This window comes from Scyliorhinus canicula, chromosome 15 (assembly GCF_902713615.1).
Source record: "Scyliorhinus canicula chromosome 15, sScyCan1.1, whole genome shotgun sequence".
Lineage (NCBI taxonomy): Eukaryota > Metazoa > Chordata > Chondrichthyes > Carcharhiniformes > Scyliorhinidae > Scyliorhinus > Scyliorhinus canicula.
The window spans coordinates 4,955,067-4,973,411 of record NC_052160.1 but is presented as its reverse complement, the minus strand read 5'-3'; the positions used below and the strand labels follow the sequence as shown (position 1 = coordinate 4,973,411).

At 44.6% G+C, this 18,345-nt stretch overlaps 1 protein-coding gene across 2 annotated transcripts in view; it reads left to right on the top strand.

The window, feature by feature from the left end:
- Positions 1–13,558, top strand: part of rrn3 (RRN3 homolog, RNA polymerase I transcription factor) — a 49,098-nt gene extending 35,540 nt beyond the window's left edge. The window contains exons 15-18 of one of the 2 annotated variants that reach the window (XM_038820259.1): positions 3,580–3,688; positions 6,234–6,386; positions 9,541–9,628; positions 13,201–13,558. In XM_038820259.1, coding sequence (XP_038676187.1) covers positions 3,580–3,688; positions 6,234–6,386; positions 9,541–9,628; positions 13,201–13,353 — 503 coding nt within the window. In that variant the 3' untranslated portion in view covers positions 13,354–13,558. The remainder of the gene's footprint in view (positions 1–3,579; positions 3,689–6,233; positions 6,387–9,540; positions 9,629–13,200) is intronic. The other variant, XM_038820258.1, reaches the window with a different exon arrangement.
- The last annotated feature ends 4,787 nt before the right edge of the window (positions 13,559–18,345 follow it).

Sequence of the window (18,345 nt, the reverse complement as noted above, 5' to 3'; positions counted from 1 at the left end):
TAACGACGTTCAAAACCCTCCTAATGTTCGAAAAGAGCTGCCTCCCTCTCACAAACCCTGTCTGATCTTCACCTATTACCATCAGGAGGCACTCCTCCAGCCTACCCACCAGTACCTTCGCCAATACTTTTGCGTCCACATTCAGAAGTGATATGGGCCGATACGACCCACACTCCGTCGGATCCTTACCTTTTTTTAGCAACGGGGAAATCAATGCCTGCCCCAAGATTTGTGGCAACACCCCCTTCCCTATCGCCTCTTCAAACATCCCCACCATCAGGGGTGCCAGCATTTCCTTGAATTTTTTATAATATTCCACCGGAAACCCATCCGGCCCTGCTACCTTCCCCGACTGCATCCTCCCAATTGCATCCTTTGTCTCCTGCTCCTCTATTGCTTCTTCTAATGTAGCCCTGTTCCCCTCCCCTAGCCTCGGGTACTCCAACTCATCTAGAAATACCTGCATCTCACGGTCTCGCCTGCATGGCTCTGACCTGTACAACCTCTCCTAAAACTCCTCAAAACCTTGTTAATCAGCTCCGGAGCCACCACCAACTTCCCGGCCCTATCCCTCACCTGAAGAATTTCCCTTGCCGCTGCCTCCCTCCGGAGCTGACCTGCTAACATACCTGCCTTATCTCCATGTTTGTAAACTGCACCCCTTGATCGTCTCAGTTGGCGCACCGCCTTCCTGGTAGACAGTCGGTCGAAGCTCGCCTGTAGTTCCTTCCTCTTTTCCAGATTCGCTGGGTCCCCATCCTCTGCATAACTCCTATCTACCTCCAACATCTCATCTATTACCCTCTGCCGCTCCAACCTCTCTTTATCCACCTTGGCCTTAAACAAAATTACCTCACCCCTCACCACCGCCTTTCGAGCCTCCCAGACAACTGCCTTCGACGCCTCACCCGTACAGTTGAAACCTACATATTCCTCAATTACCTTTTCAATTTTCTCACAGAACAATTGGTTCCCCAAAAGCCCCACATCCAGTTTCCACCCCGGCCTCTGCGCTACCCCCTTCCCCAGTACCATATCCACCCAGTGCGGAGCATGATCTGACACTGCAATTGCCGAGTATTCCGATCCCTTAACCCCAGCCAACAAAGCCTTCCCCACCACAAAAAAGTTGATCCGCACGTATACCTTATGGACTGCTGAGAAAAACGAGTAATCCCATTCCCTGGGGTGCAGAAACCTCCAAGGGTCCACCCCTCCCATTTCCACCATTAGCCCAGCCAGCGCCTTCGCCCCCACCTGATGGGAACAGCGAGCGCGGCCGTGACCTGTCCAATCTCGGCTCCTGCACCAAGTTCCAGTTCCCCCCCACAATCAGTTTGTGTGTGTCCAAGTCGGGGATGGCCCCGAACACCTTCTTTGCGAATCCCACATCGTTCCAATTGGGACCATATACACTTAACAGCGCCACTAACCTCCCCTCCAACGCCCCTGTCACAATCACATATCCACCCCCCTGATCTGCCACCACCTTCTCCATCTGGAAGCGTACCCTTTTGCTGACTATTACCGCTACCCCTTGAGCCTTTCCGTCAAATCCAGAGTGAAACACCTGGCTAACCCAGCCCTTTTAAGTCTCACCTGGTCCTTCACCCTCAAGTGAGTCTCCTGCAGCATTGCCACGTCGGCTTTCAAACTTTTAAGATGCACAAGCACCCTTGACCTCTTGACCGGTCCTCCTAACCCTCTCGCGTTCCATGTGACTATCCTAACTGGGGGTCTCTCTCTCACATACACACACACACTCCCCCCCCCCCCCCCCCCTTCTTATCCGCCATCATCATACCACCAGGCCCTGCCCCATAAGCCTGACAAGCCCCTGTCCATTATTAACATCAAACCCCTCCTACATTTCTTCTCGCAAAAACATCTCCCAGCATCAACCCCCCCCCCCCCCCCCCCCCCCCCCCCCCCCCCCGCCGCCGCTTGCCTCGTAGGCCCATTGAAGCTGCTATCCAGGCTCCAATGTCTGCAGCAATGTCCGCAGTCCTCCTCTCACCTCACCTCCGTTCACTAGCCGACTTTATTTAGCTAGTGCAGGTGGCTCCCCCCGCCAAGGTATACCGTTCCCTCCCACCCAGTCCCAGAGAAAGAAAAAAAACCCCAAAAAAAACCAACCCATACAATTCACTAAAATACGATATAACCGTCGCAACACAGAATGCTAATCAACCCAACCATTAACTTGAACTCTGTAACAATGTAAAGAGAAGTAAATGACAATACAAATCAGTAAACAGAAAGCTGTAGCATTTATACATTTTCCAGCTCCCCAATCCCAGTCCACAGTCTCTCTTCCAGCTCTGCTCCTCATGTCTATCCCAAGCCTTCTGCCCTCACGAACGCCTCAGCCGCCTCCGCTGTCTCGAAATAAAAGTCTTTGGCCTCATACGTTACCCTCAGCTTTGCCGGGTAGACCATACCGAATCGCACCCCCTTTTTGAACAGTGCCACCTTCACTCGCCCAAATGCCGCTCGTCTCTTTGCCAACTCCACTGTCAAGTGAAATGAATGAAATGAAAATCGCTTATTGTCACGAGTAGGCTTCAATGAAGTTACTGTGAAAAGCCCCTAGTCGCCACATTCCGGCGCCTGTCCGGGGAGGCTGGTACGGGAATCGAACTGTGCTGCTGGCCTGCTTGGTCTGCTTTAAAAGCCAGCGATTTAGCCTGGTGAGCTAAACCAGCCCCAAGTCCTGGTAGATCCAAACTACCGCACCATCCTACTGCACCTCGTGCTTCTGCTTCGCCCAGCTTAACACCTTCTCCTTCATGCAGTACTTACGGAAGCAGATAATTACTGCTCTTGGCGGCTCGTTCACTTTGGGTGTCTTAGTGACCGATGAGCTCGGTCTAGCTCGTACTGGGTGGGGCTCTCACTCTCCCCCATCAGCTCCGCCAGGTTTGATGTACGTCTGATGGAGTGGCAGGAAGCTGCAATATAGTCGGGTGCTGAACATCATTGTGGCATTTTACAGATTTGTTCTTAGATGATTAGTTAATCTCAAATCATGTTGCTGTGTACACAAGATTTCCTCTCCACCCAAAAGCATAGTGTAAGGGGAGGGAGACACAGTCCAAATGTGCTGTTTCTCTTTTACCAGGTGATTATAGAGTAGAACTGGAGGAGACCTGGTGAGTATCTGCAGCCCATTGTCCTACCTGGGGACATACAGGAGTGAAAATGATGAATAAAAACAAAAATATTAAATACATCAAAAACTAAACAGATGGACTGATGAGTATATTGATGCTCTAAAATGCAATACTTATAGATAAGTAGCAAGCAAATTAATACAGCAGAATTAAGATGGGGGAAATCAGAGAGTTAGTCTGAACAGACAGTTTTGCATTCTGTCAGTGGACAGCTGTGCTGTGACTTTGGTAGAAGCCCAAGGATATCAATAATAATATAAATTTGAATTTGAAAAGTATGATATTTAAGAGTTTCCTTTTTACTCTTTCTGTTGAAGGTTTTTATTGCTGTAATTTATTTTGCAGTGCACAGTGAACGTTAAAATAGTTTTCAAACATTAATTTAATCATTTGCTTTTCTGTGCAGGTTTATCATACTTACAGAATCTAAATTTTGAGCGTATAGTGATGTGCCAGCTGAACCCTCTAAAAGTTTGTTTACCTTCTGTCGTCAACTTGTTTGCAGCTATTACTAGGTCAGTATTGTTGGATACTAATAGATACTTTTGGACGTAAGAACAATGACTGATATTGCACTCTTATGTTTGAATGATTTGAATCATGCGGTAATAATAACAATCGCTTATTGTCACAAGTAGGCTTCAATGAAGTTACTGTGAAAAGCCCCAGTCGCCTGTTCGGGGAGGCCGATTCGGGAATTGAACCCGCGCTGCTGGCCTTGTTCTGCATTCCAAGCCAGCTGTTTAGCCCACTGTGCTAAACCAGCCCCAGGATGTGTTAAAAGTATTCATGCTTCATCCCATCAAGATTGTAAAAGTAGTGCCAAATGCCTTGAAAACATGTTTTTATATAACACTTTAAACTCAACCAATTTCTAGATGAGATGTCTTCATTATTAATTAAATGTGAAATCTACATAATATGAACACTTCAAAGGTAATTATAATTTCAGTGTTGTCCATTTTAAAGATCGACTTACAGGGTGAAACTATCCAATGCTTTGCATCCCCGGCAGGATCTTATAGAGTAAGGCCTTTGTGGGAAACTATGGGTAGATTGCTCACAGTTTTCCTTCTATTCATGTCAGCAGCAAAGTTTCAGGCAGTGTCCCCACTATTTGAAATGAAAATGAAATGAAAATCGCTTATTGTCATAACTAAGTTACTGTGAAAAGCCCCTAGTTGCCACATTCCGGCGCCTGTTCGGGGAGGCTGGAACGGGAATTGAACCGTGCTGCTGGCCTGCCTTGGTCAGCTTTAAAAGCCAGCTATTCAGCTCTGTGCTAAACCATCCCCTATTTGCAAGAACCTTCCCATTTTGCATAAAACCCTACTGATGTTACGGAGCCCCGAAGTTCTGCCCATTCTGTTTGTATGTAGACTGATAGAAATTAGCATGTAATACTATTTAGGTGAAACCGGATTACAGAAATTCACCAGCTTTTATTTAGCTGTAATTGATGGTGCAGTGACATAGTGTTTATGTTACTGGACGAGTAAAACATGAAGCCTGTATTGATAATTATGAGTTCAAATCCCACCGTTAGCAGCTGAACACTTTAAATTGAATTGATTATCTGAGTGTGAAATAAAATGCTAGTACCAGTAATGGTGGCCATGAAATCACTGGATTGCCATTAAGAAACCATCTGGTTTACCTCATGTCCTTTAAGGGAAGGAAATCATATATGTAAACCAGGGGCTGGTTTAGCACAGTGGGCTAAACAGCTGGTGTTGTAATGCAGAACAAGGCCAGCAGCGCGGGTTCAATTCCCGTACCGGCCTCCCCGAACAGGCGCTGGAATGTGGCGATTTTTTCACAGTAACTTCATTGAAGCCTACTTGTGACAATAAGCAATTATTATTGTTACGTGCCTCCAGACCCACAGCAACGTGGTTGGCTCTTAACTGCCCACTGAGGCAGCAGAGCTAGTCATTCAGTTGTAATCAAGAAGATGGCTCATGACCCCCCCCCCACCTTCTCAGCAATTAGAAATGGACAGTAAATGCTGCCCTTGCCAAAGATGCCCACAACCTATAAATTAATTTTTAAAAAATTGATGCATGAGATTTAATTTTAATGTGAACTTTATGTAATTTAAATGAGAGATGACATTTGATAAAACCATGAATGTATAGGTGTGTCTTCCTTTATTATTAACTAATGCACTGTTAAAAGTATGTTTGTTCTGTTGTAAAATGCAGAGCTTTACTATTTAATACAGAATACATGTGGATCTTATGTGATGACTGTAAGAAACTGACATAATTTATAGTTTGTTCCAGTAATTTATTAAAACCTGTGTAAAAATGCATATAGACAGTATAATGTTTAGAGCTGTGATTAAGGTGTTGTAAAAGTGAGATAATTTATTTGCTGGTGAAGAGTTCTGCTGATACATCTTGAGAACCATTTACTTGTTTACAGATAGCTAGTGAATGGAATATTGTTTATGTTTGAAGCACCCCTTGGATGTAGATAATGTGGGGGGGGGGGGGTATTGTTTGGTCCTGGCTGAACAAATCAAAGGACATTGTGCAAGATGAGACAAAGAATGTCTTATCCTTTGCGTACAGATGATATAGTTAATGGGAGGAGCCAGGTCTGTCTGAAGAGTCGGGTAGCTCCCAGAAATCTGAACATAGGTGTTGTTTGGCCCTGAAAGATTTTCCAAAGATTCTGCCTAGAGAAAAGCAAGTAAACCCCTAATTGTTAACTTTATTCAAGAGTTGTATTTAATATATAATGGTTTACTGAATTGGCATATATAGTGGCAGGTTTAGGAAGTAAGTTAAGGTTTGTTTGTTTTTTACTTAAGAAGTGTTGTACCTGTTAACTGTAAAACTATTTATTTGTTGCTCATTTGGGGAATTCTGTGTTTAAATTAAAGTTTGTTTTACCATAAAAGATACCTATTGGTCAGTGTTATCACTCCTGTGGTGCACTAACATTTCCTCACAGCAGTTTGACTTTTATAATCTAATAAACACCAAACAACAAAGGCAGACAAACAGTCATGATCTAACTATAATATGTTTGAAATTCTTTTTCTTTTTGCAGAAAATATCAATTAGCTTTCTGCTACACAATTATTGAACGAAATAATCGACAACACATACCAGTTGTTAGGAGCAGCACTGGGGGTGACCTGGTCCAGATTTGTACTAATCCACTTGATTGCTTCTTTCCCTTTGATCCTTACATTCTTAAAAGGTTTGTGTACGGCAGTATTTGACATTAAATCCGATAGGGAAATAAGGAAACATCTCTTTACTTGTATTGTATATTGTGGAATGTACTACTACAGGCAAATATCTTTGAATTTGTCCAGTTTCATGTAGAAGGTATCAGAGAAAAGGGAATAAAAACAAATGCTGAGATGCTAAAATAAGACATAAATGGGAGGAGACTTGTAAGGAGCATAAACACCAGCACAGGCTCGTTAAGCCACATGGTCTGATTCCGTTATTTTTTTAAAAGCTAGTTTGTTCAATTGTTATTTTTAAATCTATAACCTAATGGATTTCACTTTTTAAAAAACTTTTGCTTTTCAATTTAGAGTACCCAATTTTGTTTTCCAATTAAGGGGCAATTTAGTGTGGCCAATCCACCTAACCAGCACATCTTTGGGTTGTGATCACCAACAGGTGATTAAGAAGGCAAATGGAATTTTGTCCTTCATTGCTAGAGGGATGGAGTTTAAGACTAGGGAGGTTATGCTGCAATTTTATAAGGTGTTAGTGAAGCCATACCTCGAGTATTGTGTTCAGTTTTTGTCTCCTTACCTGAGAAAGGACGTACTGGCGCTGGAGGGTGTGCAGAGGAGATTCACTAGGTTAATCCCAGAGCTGAAGGGGTTGGATTACAAGGAGAGATTGAGTAGACTGGGACTGTACTCGTGGAAGTTAGAAGGATGAGGGGGCATCTTATAGAAACATATAAAATTATGAAGGGAATAGATAGGATAGATGCGGGCAGGTTGTTTCCACTGGCGGGTGAAAGCAGAACTGGGGGCATAGCCTCAAAATAAGGGGAAGTAGATTTAGGACTGAGTTTAGGAGGAACTTTTTCACCCAAAGGGTTATGAATCTATGGAATTCCTTGCCCAGTAAAGCAGTTGAGGCTCCTTCATTGAATGTTTTTAAGGTAAAGATCGATAGTTTTTTGAAGAATAAAGGGATTAAGGGTTATGGTGTTCAGGCCGGAAAGTGGAGCTGAATCCACAAAAGATCAGCCATGATCTAATTGAATGGCGGAGCAGGCTCGAGGGGCCAGATGGCCTATTCCTGCTCCTAGTTCTTATGTGATGAGACCCACGCAAACACGGGGAGAATGTGCAAACTCCACATGGACAGTAATAGATCTCGGGCGGAATACTCCGCTCCCGCGATGAATCGGGAAGGCCGTCGTGAACTCGGCGCTCCGTAAATCTCGACCACCGGGCCTTGACGCTTGCGTCAAGGCGGCGCGCCGAGAATGATGCGACGGCGGCACCTAAGTGACGTCAGCGCGCATGCGCAGGTTGGCCGGCTCCAACCCGTGCATGCGCGGCTGACGTCACGACGGCTGACGGCTCCAACCGTGCATGCGCGGTTGCCATCTTCCCCTCCGCTGCCCTGTAAGACGTGGCGGCTTGATCTTGTGGGGCGGCTGAGGGGAAAGAGTGTGTCCCTTTGAGACGCTGGCCCGACGATCGGTGGGCACCGATCGCGGGCCAGTCCCCTCCCGAGCACGGCCGTGGTGCTCACTCCCCTCTCCGCCCCCCACTAGCCACAAACGAGCATTTGGCGCCCATGTTCACGACGGCAGCGACCTGGTGTGGTTGCTGCCGTCGTGAACTGGTCGGGAACGTCAGGCCGCTTGGCCCATCCGGGCCGGAGAGAATCGCCAGTCGCCGTGAAAAGCGGCGATTCTTCAGAGCGGGGGGTGGGAGAATCGCGGGGGGGGGGGCAGGGGGGGCGTGTCGTGAGTCGCCCGGACCTCCCGCGATTCTCCCACCCGGCGCGGGGAGCAGAGAATCGCGCCCCTCTTCTGTGTTTTCCGTTGAGAGCAACAAGTCTGCTAAAGTTCCTTTAACTCTGATTAACAGAGTAACTATTCTCAGCCCTGTTTTGTTATATATACAGATTAAGTGGATTGGCTACGCTAAATGCTCCTTAGTGTCCAAAGATGTGACCGTTGAGTGGGGTTATGGAGATAGAGTGGGATTAGGTAGAGTGGTTTTTCTGCGGGTCGATGCAGACTCGATGGGCTGAATGCCCCCCTTCTGCACTGTTGGGATTCTATGGGAATATACTAAAACCATATGGGCGATCACCGCCAACTCTGGCTGGACATATTACACTAGACATTGGTGAATGCAATGTCACAGAAAGCTGGTAACGTGACATGAGCAGGTGAATTTCTTCACTAGCCCGATTTCTCATTCACCCCAATTCCCTGAGTTCAGTTTTTTGGCATTTATTTCTCTTATTAGCTTCTCCTTTCCCCTGCAGTAACCACCTCGGTCGGGGTCTTTTATATGTTTAATTCTGGCTTCCAACACGAATTGTGTTTAATGCCCTAAGATGGGGAAAAATAACTTAAAAGACACCGTGTTAAAAACGATTGACACGCGTCCGGTTTCTCTTCAGGGTGAAGTGACCTGCTTGGACTTTAACTATGGAAACAGGTGCAGGAAAGCCCTGGGCTTAAGCAGGGCCTAGCCCTAGGTCATCATATCGCTCTTGGTCGTTGCCATTTCACTGTGGTCCTGAGTCTAACATTTCTTTTCCAACAAAATAAATGCAACTTCACAAACAAAAGTTGCTAAATGAGCAACTTAAGACAAGTCACCCTTTTCGGCCTTTTTAATGAATGCAATACTTCTGGCCCCGCAACAAAGCAGGCAGCCGCGCTCCAGGCTGGGGCAGACAGGTTCCCTTCACTTAATTGCTTGTTCCATCACACCCTGGCTCCTTGGTGGGGGGGTGGGGGGGGGGGGGGGGGGGGGAACAGGCAACAGCAACAGTTGTGCGCGCAGTAAACTGGGATGGTCACGTTAATTATTTCCATGTCATCACCCTGCAACTGCTGTGAACTCCATCATCACAATTTACGATGGACTGTGCTTTGCGGCTACAAATTACAGAATTGAATTGCAGAATTATCATTCTAAAATCTCCCGGATTACATTTAATAGCTGCCGAGAGATTGATGGTGAATCCGCTAGATTTCCGGCTGTTCTGGGAGATTTGCCAACCCTAATATGGACTCCAGAAATGGGTACACAATTAACCTTTTTGAGTTCTGCTCATGTACAGCTGGTTCTAAAAACTCTGAATGGCTTTGTTAATATTTGAGCGCTGATCATTTATTTTTCCGATAGGTCTAAGAAAATGTTTGATGGGATTTATCGAGTTTGGGAAGATTTGAGCTTTCAAGACATTCAGGTTCCACAGAATATCATAAAACTGGTAAGGCACTGCATAATATTCTAACAGGATTTTAAAAAAATTACCATGTAATAAATGGAGGGGTCTGTGATATTTTAGTTTTTGATTCCACTGGTAAGGGGATATTCACAAATAACGCATTTGTTCAAGAGGGTAGAGCAATAATAATAATAACCTTTTATTGTCACAAGTATGAAGTTACTTTGAAAAGCCCCTAGTTGCCACATTCCGGCGCCTGTTCAAGGAGGCTGATACGGGAATTGAACCCGCGCTGCTGGCCTTGTTCTGCATGACAAGCCAACTGGCTAGCCCACTGAGCTAAACCAGCCCTTCAGCTAAATGAGCCCTTCAATACGGATTTATATAACCAGTTTGCAATACTTATGAAGCAGATTAGCAACCAAAACTTTCATTTAGATCTCCGTTCAAGCTGTAATTGCAAATTGAAGCATTAGAAAATACAAGCAAAGAGTAAAACACCAGAATTTAAAAATCTTTCAGATTTCCAGTGTTAAACATTGCAAGAACTGGATATTACAGAAAAATATCAATGACGATCTAATGTATAACATCCTGGTCAAGGCAGTTTGTATTGGAAGAATGAAGTAAACCAGTTTCATGTTCATCCATTCAGTCCATTTATAACCTGCTTAAAATTAAAGCAATACAGGGTAATAAAGTTTTGTTCAATAATACATTCCATGAACATACTTGACAGACTGAACAGAAGAGCTACTTTGTAAAGTATGGTAGGAGTAAGTCAGGGCCAATAGGGACGAGAAACAAGGTGAAGAGCTTTACGTACCCCCATACCCACCATTGCCCCCCCCCTCATGAACACAGAGATGCGTGATTAACTCATGCCCATTTGATGTAATGAAGGCACAATACCTTCTTTGTGCTTCTTGCTCATTTACATGATTTTTGTGTGCAGCCAGTGTCAAAAGTGCTGTTGATTGGCTGTCCACTTCAGCAGTGAACCAACAATCAATACTTGTAAGCACTACTTAAAGCTAGCAGGCATTTCTTAAAGGGAAGTGCATTATGGCTGGAACAGATGCTGGGAGTTCTGTGGGAGCTGAATCTGACCTGGGAAACACACAAGAACAGAACAACATAGCAGACTGAAGTGAACCAGCCGTGATTCAGCCACTGCGGTGGCACTGGCAGCACTGGGCTAGGCATAGATAGGTGGAAGGTAGTGCTAAGGGAATGCTGCAGCATGTTTAGTTTATATTTGTATGCAATATGACATTTCATTTGTAAATTTGATTTGGAATGTGTTTTTCTGGTGGTTTCCATTTTTGTATTGTGGCCAAGAGAGCAATGTGATTGTTAATGGCAGCGGGGCAGATAATGGGTATAGGACATTGGTGAGTGAGGAATTTGGTTACTCATGTACAACTCGGGCAGCAAGGAGCCGTCTAGGTTGTTGCTTCCCATCTTCTTCCTCCTCACCTCACCAAATGGCTAGTTCCAAAGGCTGCCTCCTAATTTATGGGTAAGGCTGTGCAGCCAGGAGCATAAAAGCTGAGACTGATTTGAGTTGAGCATTATAGGGCTCTTGCAGAATGGCCCAGGCAATGGAATCGATGCTTGAGCATTCCAATGGTTTGCTCCATCATCTTTCATGGGGAAGCATAGCTCTCAATGTGTGCACTGTACGTGTGGATCCATTATGTTTCCAAGTCATGAGAAATTTCAGCAGTTAGGCCTGTAGCTATCCTTTGGTTTGCTGTGGTGGCTGAAATACAGCTGGCAAAATGAACTGCTGCAGAAGGCATCACAACTGCTGACTGCAAACCAAGCATTGACCTGCATGGTCACGCATCAGCAGGATGTTGAAGGACTGGAATCCCTTTCAGTGGCAGTATATGGCAGAATTGATGCGCATTACCCACAGGATACTGTAGCAAATTGCACAATGTTATGATTATCTCCGGCTCCAGTTTGAAATGTGCCAGACATACAATAGTCCATCACCGTCACTGCCACAGGCAGTGTCCTTGCCCTGCTCTGAGGTTGCAGTTGTGGCTGCAGCAGGTGATGGATTTCAGTGACGATGTTCTCCGTGATGTGCAGAGGTCTCAAACACTGTTCAGGGGAATTACCCCCAGAATACCCTTGGCAGACATGGCACCCTCCTACTGTGATCTCCCCAACCCCATTCCACCACACTTCCAACAGCTTACCCTGTACTGCATGGCCTCTGCTGATTGCCCAGTCATACTCTGCTCCAAGAGGAAGGCCTCTTTGGGAGCAACTGATTTGTCCAGAAGCCTTGAGGTCAGAGCACTCTGTAACTATTGAAACTTGCACAATTGCATCAGCACCCAGAAGAAACCAATCTCACCTGTAAATAGTAGATGATCCCTTTAAGTAGCCCTGCTTCTAGGTTCTTCCTGCTGCTTAAAGCATGCTCAGCTGTGTGAAATTGAGAGTTTGGTGGCTGGAACATTGGCGTCAAATCAGTTTTGCAGATGATTGACGTCATGACCTGCCTGCTGTACATACTTTTGACATTCACTGTGTGTGTGCTAATGCCTCAAGTAAGATGCTTTGCGTCAGAAGTATGCTCGTGACACAGATATCATTTTGGATCCCTTACAGTACTTACTGTCAGAAACACAGGCACAAACCTGGGTTTGCAACCACTGCCCACTCAAACCCCCATGGAGTCTAAGATCCATTGCTTTTGAATCGAAAATGATTGTCATTGTATTGTTACAGAGTTGTGTGCTTAAATGTCTATAATGATCATTGCTAATTAACTGGAATTTAAAAAATAATTATGTCACTATTATTTAACATTGAGAAAACCCAATTTTAAGGCCCGACAGGCAACCACCAAAGTGGTTAACACTTTGCCCACCGAGGACACCTTTCTTTTCTTTTAATTTAGAGAACCCAATTATTTCTTTTCCCAATTAAGTAAGGGGCAATTTAGCGTGGCCAATCCACCTACCCTGCACATCTTCGGTTGTGGGAGTGAGACCCACTCAGCCACGGGGAGAATGTGCAAACTCCACACGGACAGTGACCCGGGGCCAGGATTCTGGCACCGTGAGGCAATAGTGCTAACCACAAGGGCACCTTTCATTAGTAGAAGAGCTGTCTTTAATGTGAAGGGCAGGTTGCTAGTTTAACGGCTACCATCAGTTGCTACTGTGCGATCCTAACGATAGAACAAGTTTGCTTCAGAGATGAAACTTTACGATTCCAAAACTCTATTCACCTGATGACTGACAAAGTTCCTAACTATCACGACCGGCAGATCTAAGTGAAAGAAACATTGGGCTTGAACTGAGATGTGTTGGTTGGTAAGCCACTAATGTAACCATCAAGAAACTGGGTTGTACGGTGCCAAGGACCCGGGTTCGATCATTGTGGAGTTTGCACATTCTCCCCATGCCTGCGTGCGTCTCACCCCCACAACCGAAGATGTGCAGGGTAGGTGGATTGGCCACGCTAAATTGCCGCTTACTTAATTGGAAAAAAAATAATTGGCTACTCTAAATTTAAAAAAAAGAAATGAGGTTGTATTGGTTTGGCTTTAAAACGCTTAATGATATTCCTTTACAATCAATTTCCAGGATGCAGCTGAAGACGAAGAGGATGATTTCTTAAAAGGCGAGTCGCTGCAAAATGAGACTGTTGGGATCACAACGGGCTCTTTCGAGTCTCACACGCAAAGTCCTCACAATGTTGGGTCTCCGCTAACAATGTTTCCACTGCATAATTGTTGAACTTGTTGTCAATCAACTATCAGATGTGGTTTCTATCAGATGTGGTTTCAAACAAAGTTGCTTTCTGTTTGTAAGATTGGTACTTGGCAGCACATATATTGAAAATGAAATGAAAATTGCTTATTGTCACGAGTAGGCTTCTATGAAGTTACTGTGAAAAGTTACTGAGGGGCTGGTTTAGCTCACTGGGCTAAATCGCTGGCTTTTAAAGCAGACCGGCAGCACGGTTCGATTCCCGTACCAGCCTTCCCGGACAGGTGCCGGAATGTGGCGACTAGGGGCTTTTCACAGTAACTTCATTGAAGCCTACTCGTGACAATAAGCGATTTTCATTTCATTTCATTTCAAAAGCCCCTAGTCGCCACATTCTGGCACCTGTCCGGGAAGGCTGATACGGGAATCGAACCGTGCTGCTGGCCTGCTTGGTCTGCTTTAAAAGCCAGCGATTTAGCCCAGTGAGCTAAACCAGCCCCATATTAAAATGGACAAGAAAATACTACATCAGAGACTATTCAGGAGCGTTGAAACTGAAGTTTACTTTTGTCTGGTCCACCACTTTTCTTTAACTCTGAGTTCCTTTGTCTAATTGATTCAGCTGTTGTGTAAATATGTTTGTATATTTGTATATATGATAATTTGTAAATTTTAACGTCTGCTATGCTTTTGTTTTAAAAGATTGTCATCAGTTGCTTTTTAAAGTCCCTTTAGTTGGGTTCCATACTTGTTTGATCCCCCTGATTGGATCAAAGTATTTTCTTTTAGGAATGAAAAATATGTCTTGCGCACTAGTTCAAACTAGTCACGATTTCCAAATCATGATACTGAAATTGTTATACCAAGTACTGATTTTTCTTATCTGAATTAAAGTAATGGTTCAAATTCTTTTCGTCATTTTTTCCAAGAAGGGTTCACTTTGTTGCATTTGATGCAGGTAACTGATGCTTTTGCAAACTGATCCAGTTTGCTCTTTTTTGTCAATTATTGTTCCACTTCGCCACTTTTCTTTTAAAATAAGCAGCTGAATGAAAACGCTAATTAATTCTGACTTGATCTAAGTAGCTACTGGAACTGAAAGTAGCTATCTTAAAATTGTATTTTATTTATCTGGCTTCAAATTATGGCCATGTTAGTTCCATCAACCATGCATCAATGCATGGTGTGTCATTTGGTGCCTGGTGAAGCTGCAAGAAATTGATCACAGTTTAGTATACCCTAGAGAAACATTGGGTTCCAACATTGGAACTGTACTGGTAGCTTGCATGTCTGTCTTTTGAGGAAAACTTCCACTTTGAGGTGTTACTGGGCTGTTAATGGTGCGCTAAATTCATAATTACTGGTGAACAACCCCTCTAGCCTGGAAAAACTCATGTCATATTTGTGACATGTCAGATATCTGCAGTCTGATCAATTGAATATATTTTAACACATTTTCAAAGTTTCATTGAAATTTCAGTTTTTACCTTAATTTCTTATGTGTATTTCTATTTCATTGTAAAATTATTGATCCAGATTTTATGGTTGTAATGATGGAAAAACTGTCAGTATTATTGAACATAGAAAAATGCACAGAACAGGCTCTTCGGCCCAGGATGTTATGCCAAACTTTTGTGCTAGATTAAGAACAAATTAATCTACACCCCATCATTCTACCGTAATCCATGTACCTATTCAATAGCCGCTTGAAGGTCCCCACTGTTTCCGACTCAACTACTTCCACAGGCAGTGCATTCCATGCACCCACTACTCTCTGGGTAAAGAACCTACCTCTGACATCCCCCTTATATCTTCCACAATTCACCTTCAATCTATGTCCCCTTGTAATGGTTTGTTCCACCCGGGGAAAAGGTCCCCGACTGTCTACTCTAGTCCCCTGAGCATCTTATAAACCTCTTATCAAGTCGGCCTTCATCCTTCTCCGTTCTAATGAGAAAAGGCCTAGCACCCTCAACCTTTCCTCGTAAGACCTACTCTCCATTCTTGGTAATGAGAAACAACTCCATTGTTTGTCATTACCCTGCGAAATTAACAACCTTGGCATCTGCAAATGTACAATAAAATGTAAAATTCTTGACAATGCTGCTTGTGATATCCTGCTGCTCTACAGGGTGTGTGCAATGGAGGTTGCCACTGATGGCAACCTTTGGAAATCACTAACTGACTACAACAATTTAAAACTCCTGCCCAAAATGTAGTGCCTTGTTAATGTGATGTAACTGGGCTTCTAATGACATACTAAGCCATTGCAGCTGAACAATGGTAGCACCACTACTGACTGAGCTGGCTGTGTCCTAAAAGGTATATCTGGAGCAGCACGGTGGCGCAGTGGTTAGCACTGCACCCAGATCCCAGGTTCGATCCCGGCTCTGGGTCACTGTCTGTGTGGAGTTTGCACATTCTCCCCGTGTTTGCATGGGTTTCGTCCCCACAACACACAAAAAAAAAGGATGTGCAGGATAGATGGATTGGCCACGCTAAATTGCTCCTTAATTGGAAAAACATGAAATGGGTATTCTAAATTTATTTAAAAAAGGCATATCTGATAGACTGGGTCCTCGGCAGGTGGTAAGGGAACCAACAAGAGGGAAAATCTTACTTAACCTCATCTGTCCAAAGTATCAGTTGGAATGACCAACGCACCGTCTTTGTGGAGACAAAGTCCTGCTTCACGTTGAGGATACCCTCCATCACATTGTGTGATACTAAAAACATGCTAATTGGGATAGATTTCGAACAGATTTAGCACCTCAAAACTGGGCATCCATGAGACGCTGTGTGCTTTCAGCAACAGCAGAATTGTACTCAATCACAATCTGTAACCTCATGGCCTGGCATATCTCCCACTCTACCATTGCTATGAAACCGGGGGATCAACGCTGATTCGATGAAGATTGCAGGAGGTCATGCCGAGAGCAGAACCAGGCATATCTAAAACTAAGGTGTCAACCTGAAGAAGTTAATCACAGGACTATTTAGGGACAGCACGGTAGCATGGTGGTTAGCACAATAGCTTCACAGCTCCAGGGTCCCAGGTTCGGTTCCCAGAGTGGTTCACTGTCTGTGCGGAGTCTGCACGTTCTCCGTGTGTGCGTGGGTTTCCTCCGGGTGCTCCGGTTTCCTCCCATAGTCCACAGATGTGGAGGTTAGGTGGATTGGCCATGCTAAATTGCCCTTAGTGTTCAAAACTTACTCATCAATAACCTGCTCACTGACGCTCAGTTCAGGTTCTGCCAGGGACACTCAGCTTCTGACCTCATTGCAGGCGCCTGAGTGCAGGGGTTTTCACAGTAAATATGGACAAAAGAGCTGAACTTGAGAGGCGAGGTGAAAGTGAGTGCACTTGACATCAAGGCAGTGTTTTACTAGAGTAGGCATCAAGGAGTCCTTGCACACCAAGTCAATGGGAATTGAGAGAAAACTCCACTGGTTGGAATCATACCTAGTACACAGGATAATGGTGGTTGTTCAAGGTCAATCATCTCGGCTCCAGGTGTTCCTAGATCCAATCATCTTCAGCTGCTTCATCAATTACTTTCCCTCCATTTTGGAGTCAGAAGTGGGGTCTTCACTGATAATTGCACAATGTCTACAGAATCAGTCCGTGTCCACATGCAGCAGGACCTGGACATTATTCGGGCTAGAACTGATAAGTGGCAAGTAACATTTGTCCCACATAAGTGCCAGGCAATGACCATCATCCTTTGATAGTCAATGGCATTGCCATTGCTGAATCCCCTGTAATCAACTTCCAGGGGTTATGTTGACCAGAAATTGAACTGGATCAGACTGTGGCTACAAGAGCAGGACAGAGGCTGGGAAATGTGTTGCAAGTAACTCACCTCCTAACTCCCAAAGCCTGTCCACCACCTACAAGGCACAAGTCAGGAGTGAGTCAATACTTGCCTGAGTGAGTGCAGCTCCAACATCATTGATAAAGCTCAACACCGTCAAGGATGTAGCAGCCCGCTTGTTTGGCACCCCATCCTATCTCCAATATCCACTTCCTCCACTACCAAAGCACAGTGGCAGCAGTATGCACCATCTACAAGGTGCACTGTTGACTTCACCAACACCCCTGACAAGACCGTAAAACCCATGACTTCTGGCACCTAGAAGGGCAAGGGCTGTCAGTGCATGGGAACATCACCATCTTCAAGTTTCCCTTCAAGCCACACACAATATACCATTCCTACACTGTCACTGGGTCAAACTTTAGAACCTCCCTCCCTAACAGCACTGTCTTGTTATGCTCTTGGCGTAGATGTGGAGATAGTTTCAACACATTTATTGAACTGTTCACAATTTTCCTACTTAGGTTCGACTCTACTGTTAATCCTTCTATAGCTACTCAGACTGATGGACCAGTCTGCTACAATCCAGGGTATGATGTGTTGAATCAACCCTGTGTCTGTACTCACTGAGTGTCTCCATTGGAAAGAGGAAGATCATATGTGCTGTGTCCTTTAAAGATGGGTTAGAGTAATGCCCCCCTGTGGTAGTGTCACCTCTGTGTGTATCGTGAATGCCCATTGGTCGTGTCCTATCTTACTGACCTATTGGTTGAGTGTCTGTGTCATGTCTCTGGTGCTCCCTCTAGTGTCTAGCTAGTCTACGTGTACTTACATTAACCCCTAGTGTATCTACAGTGATGCATATCACCACAAGCACTATCTACACCGCTTACGCTGCAGCAGTTCAAAAAGGAACCTCACTACCATCTACTTGAAGTCAATCGGGGATGCAGCGAAAATGCTGGCCTAGTCACCAACACCCACATTCCAGGGAAAAGTGAAAACAAGCCTGACCCTGAAAAACTAATTTAATATTGGTGAAGACAATGTTTTTTCCATCACAAGCTTGTATATTGACGACCTTTTGGCAAAATCCAAATGTTTTTTTGAAAATATTTTTTTTTTACATTTTGTACATGAAACAAAACAATGCAAAAACGAGAAGGTCAGAACCCCTGCCTTCACCAGCCAACACTCCAATAAC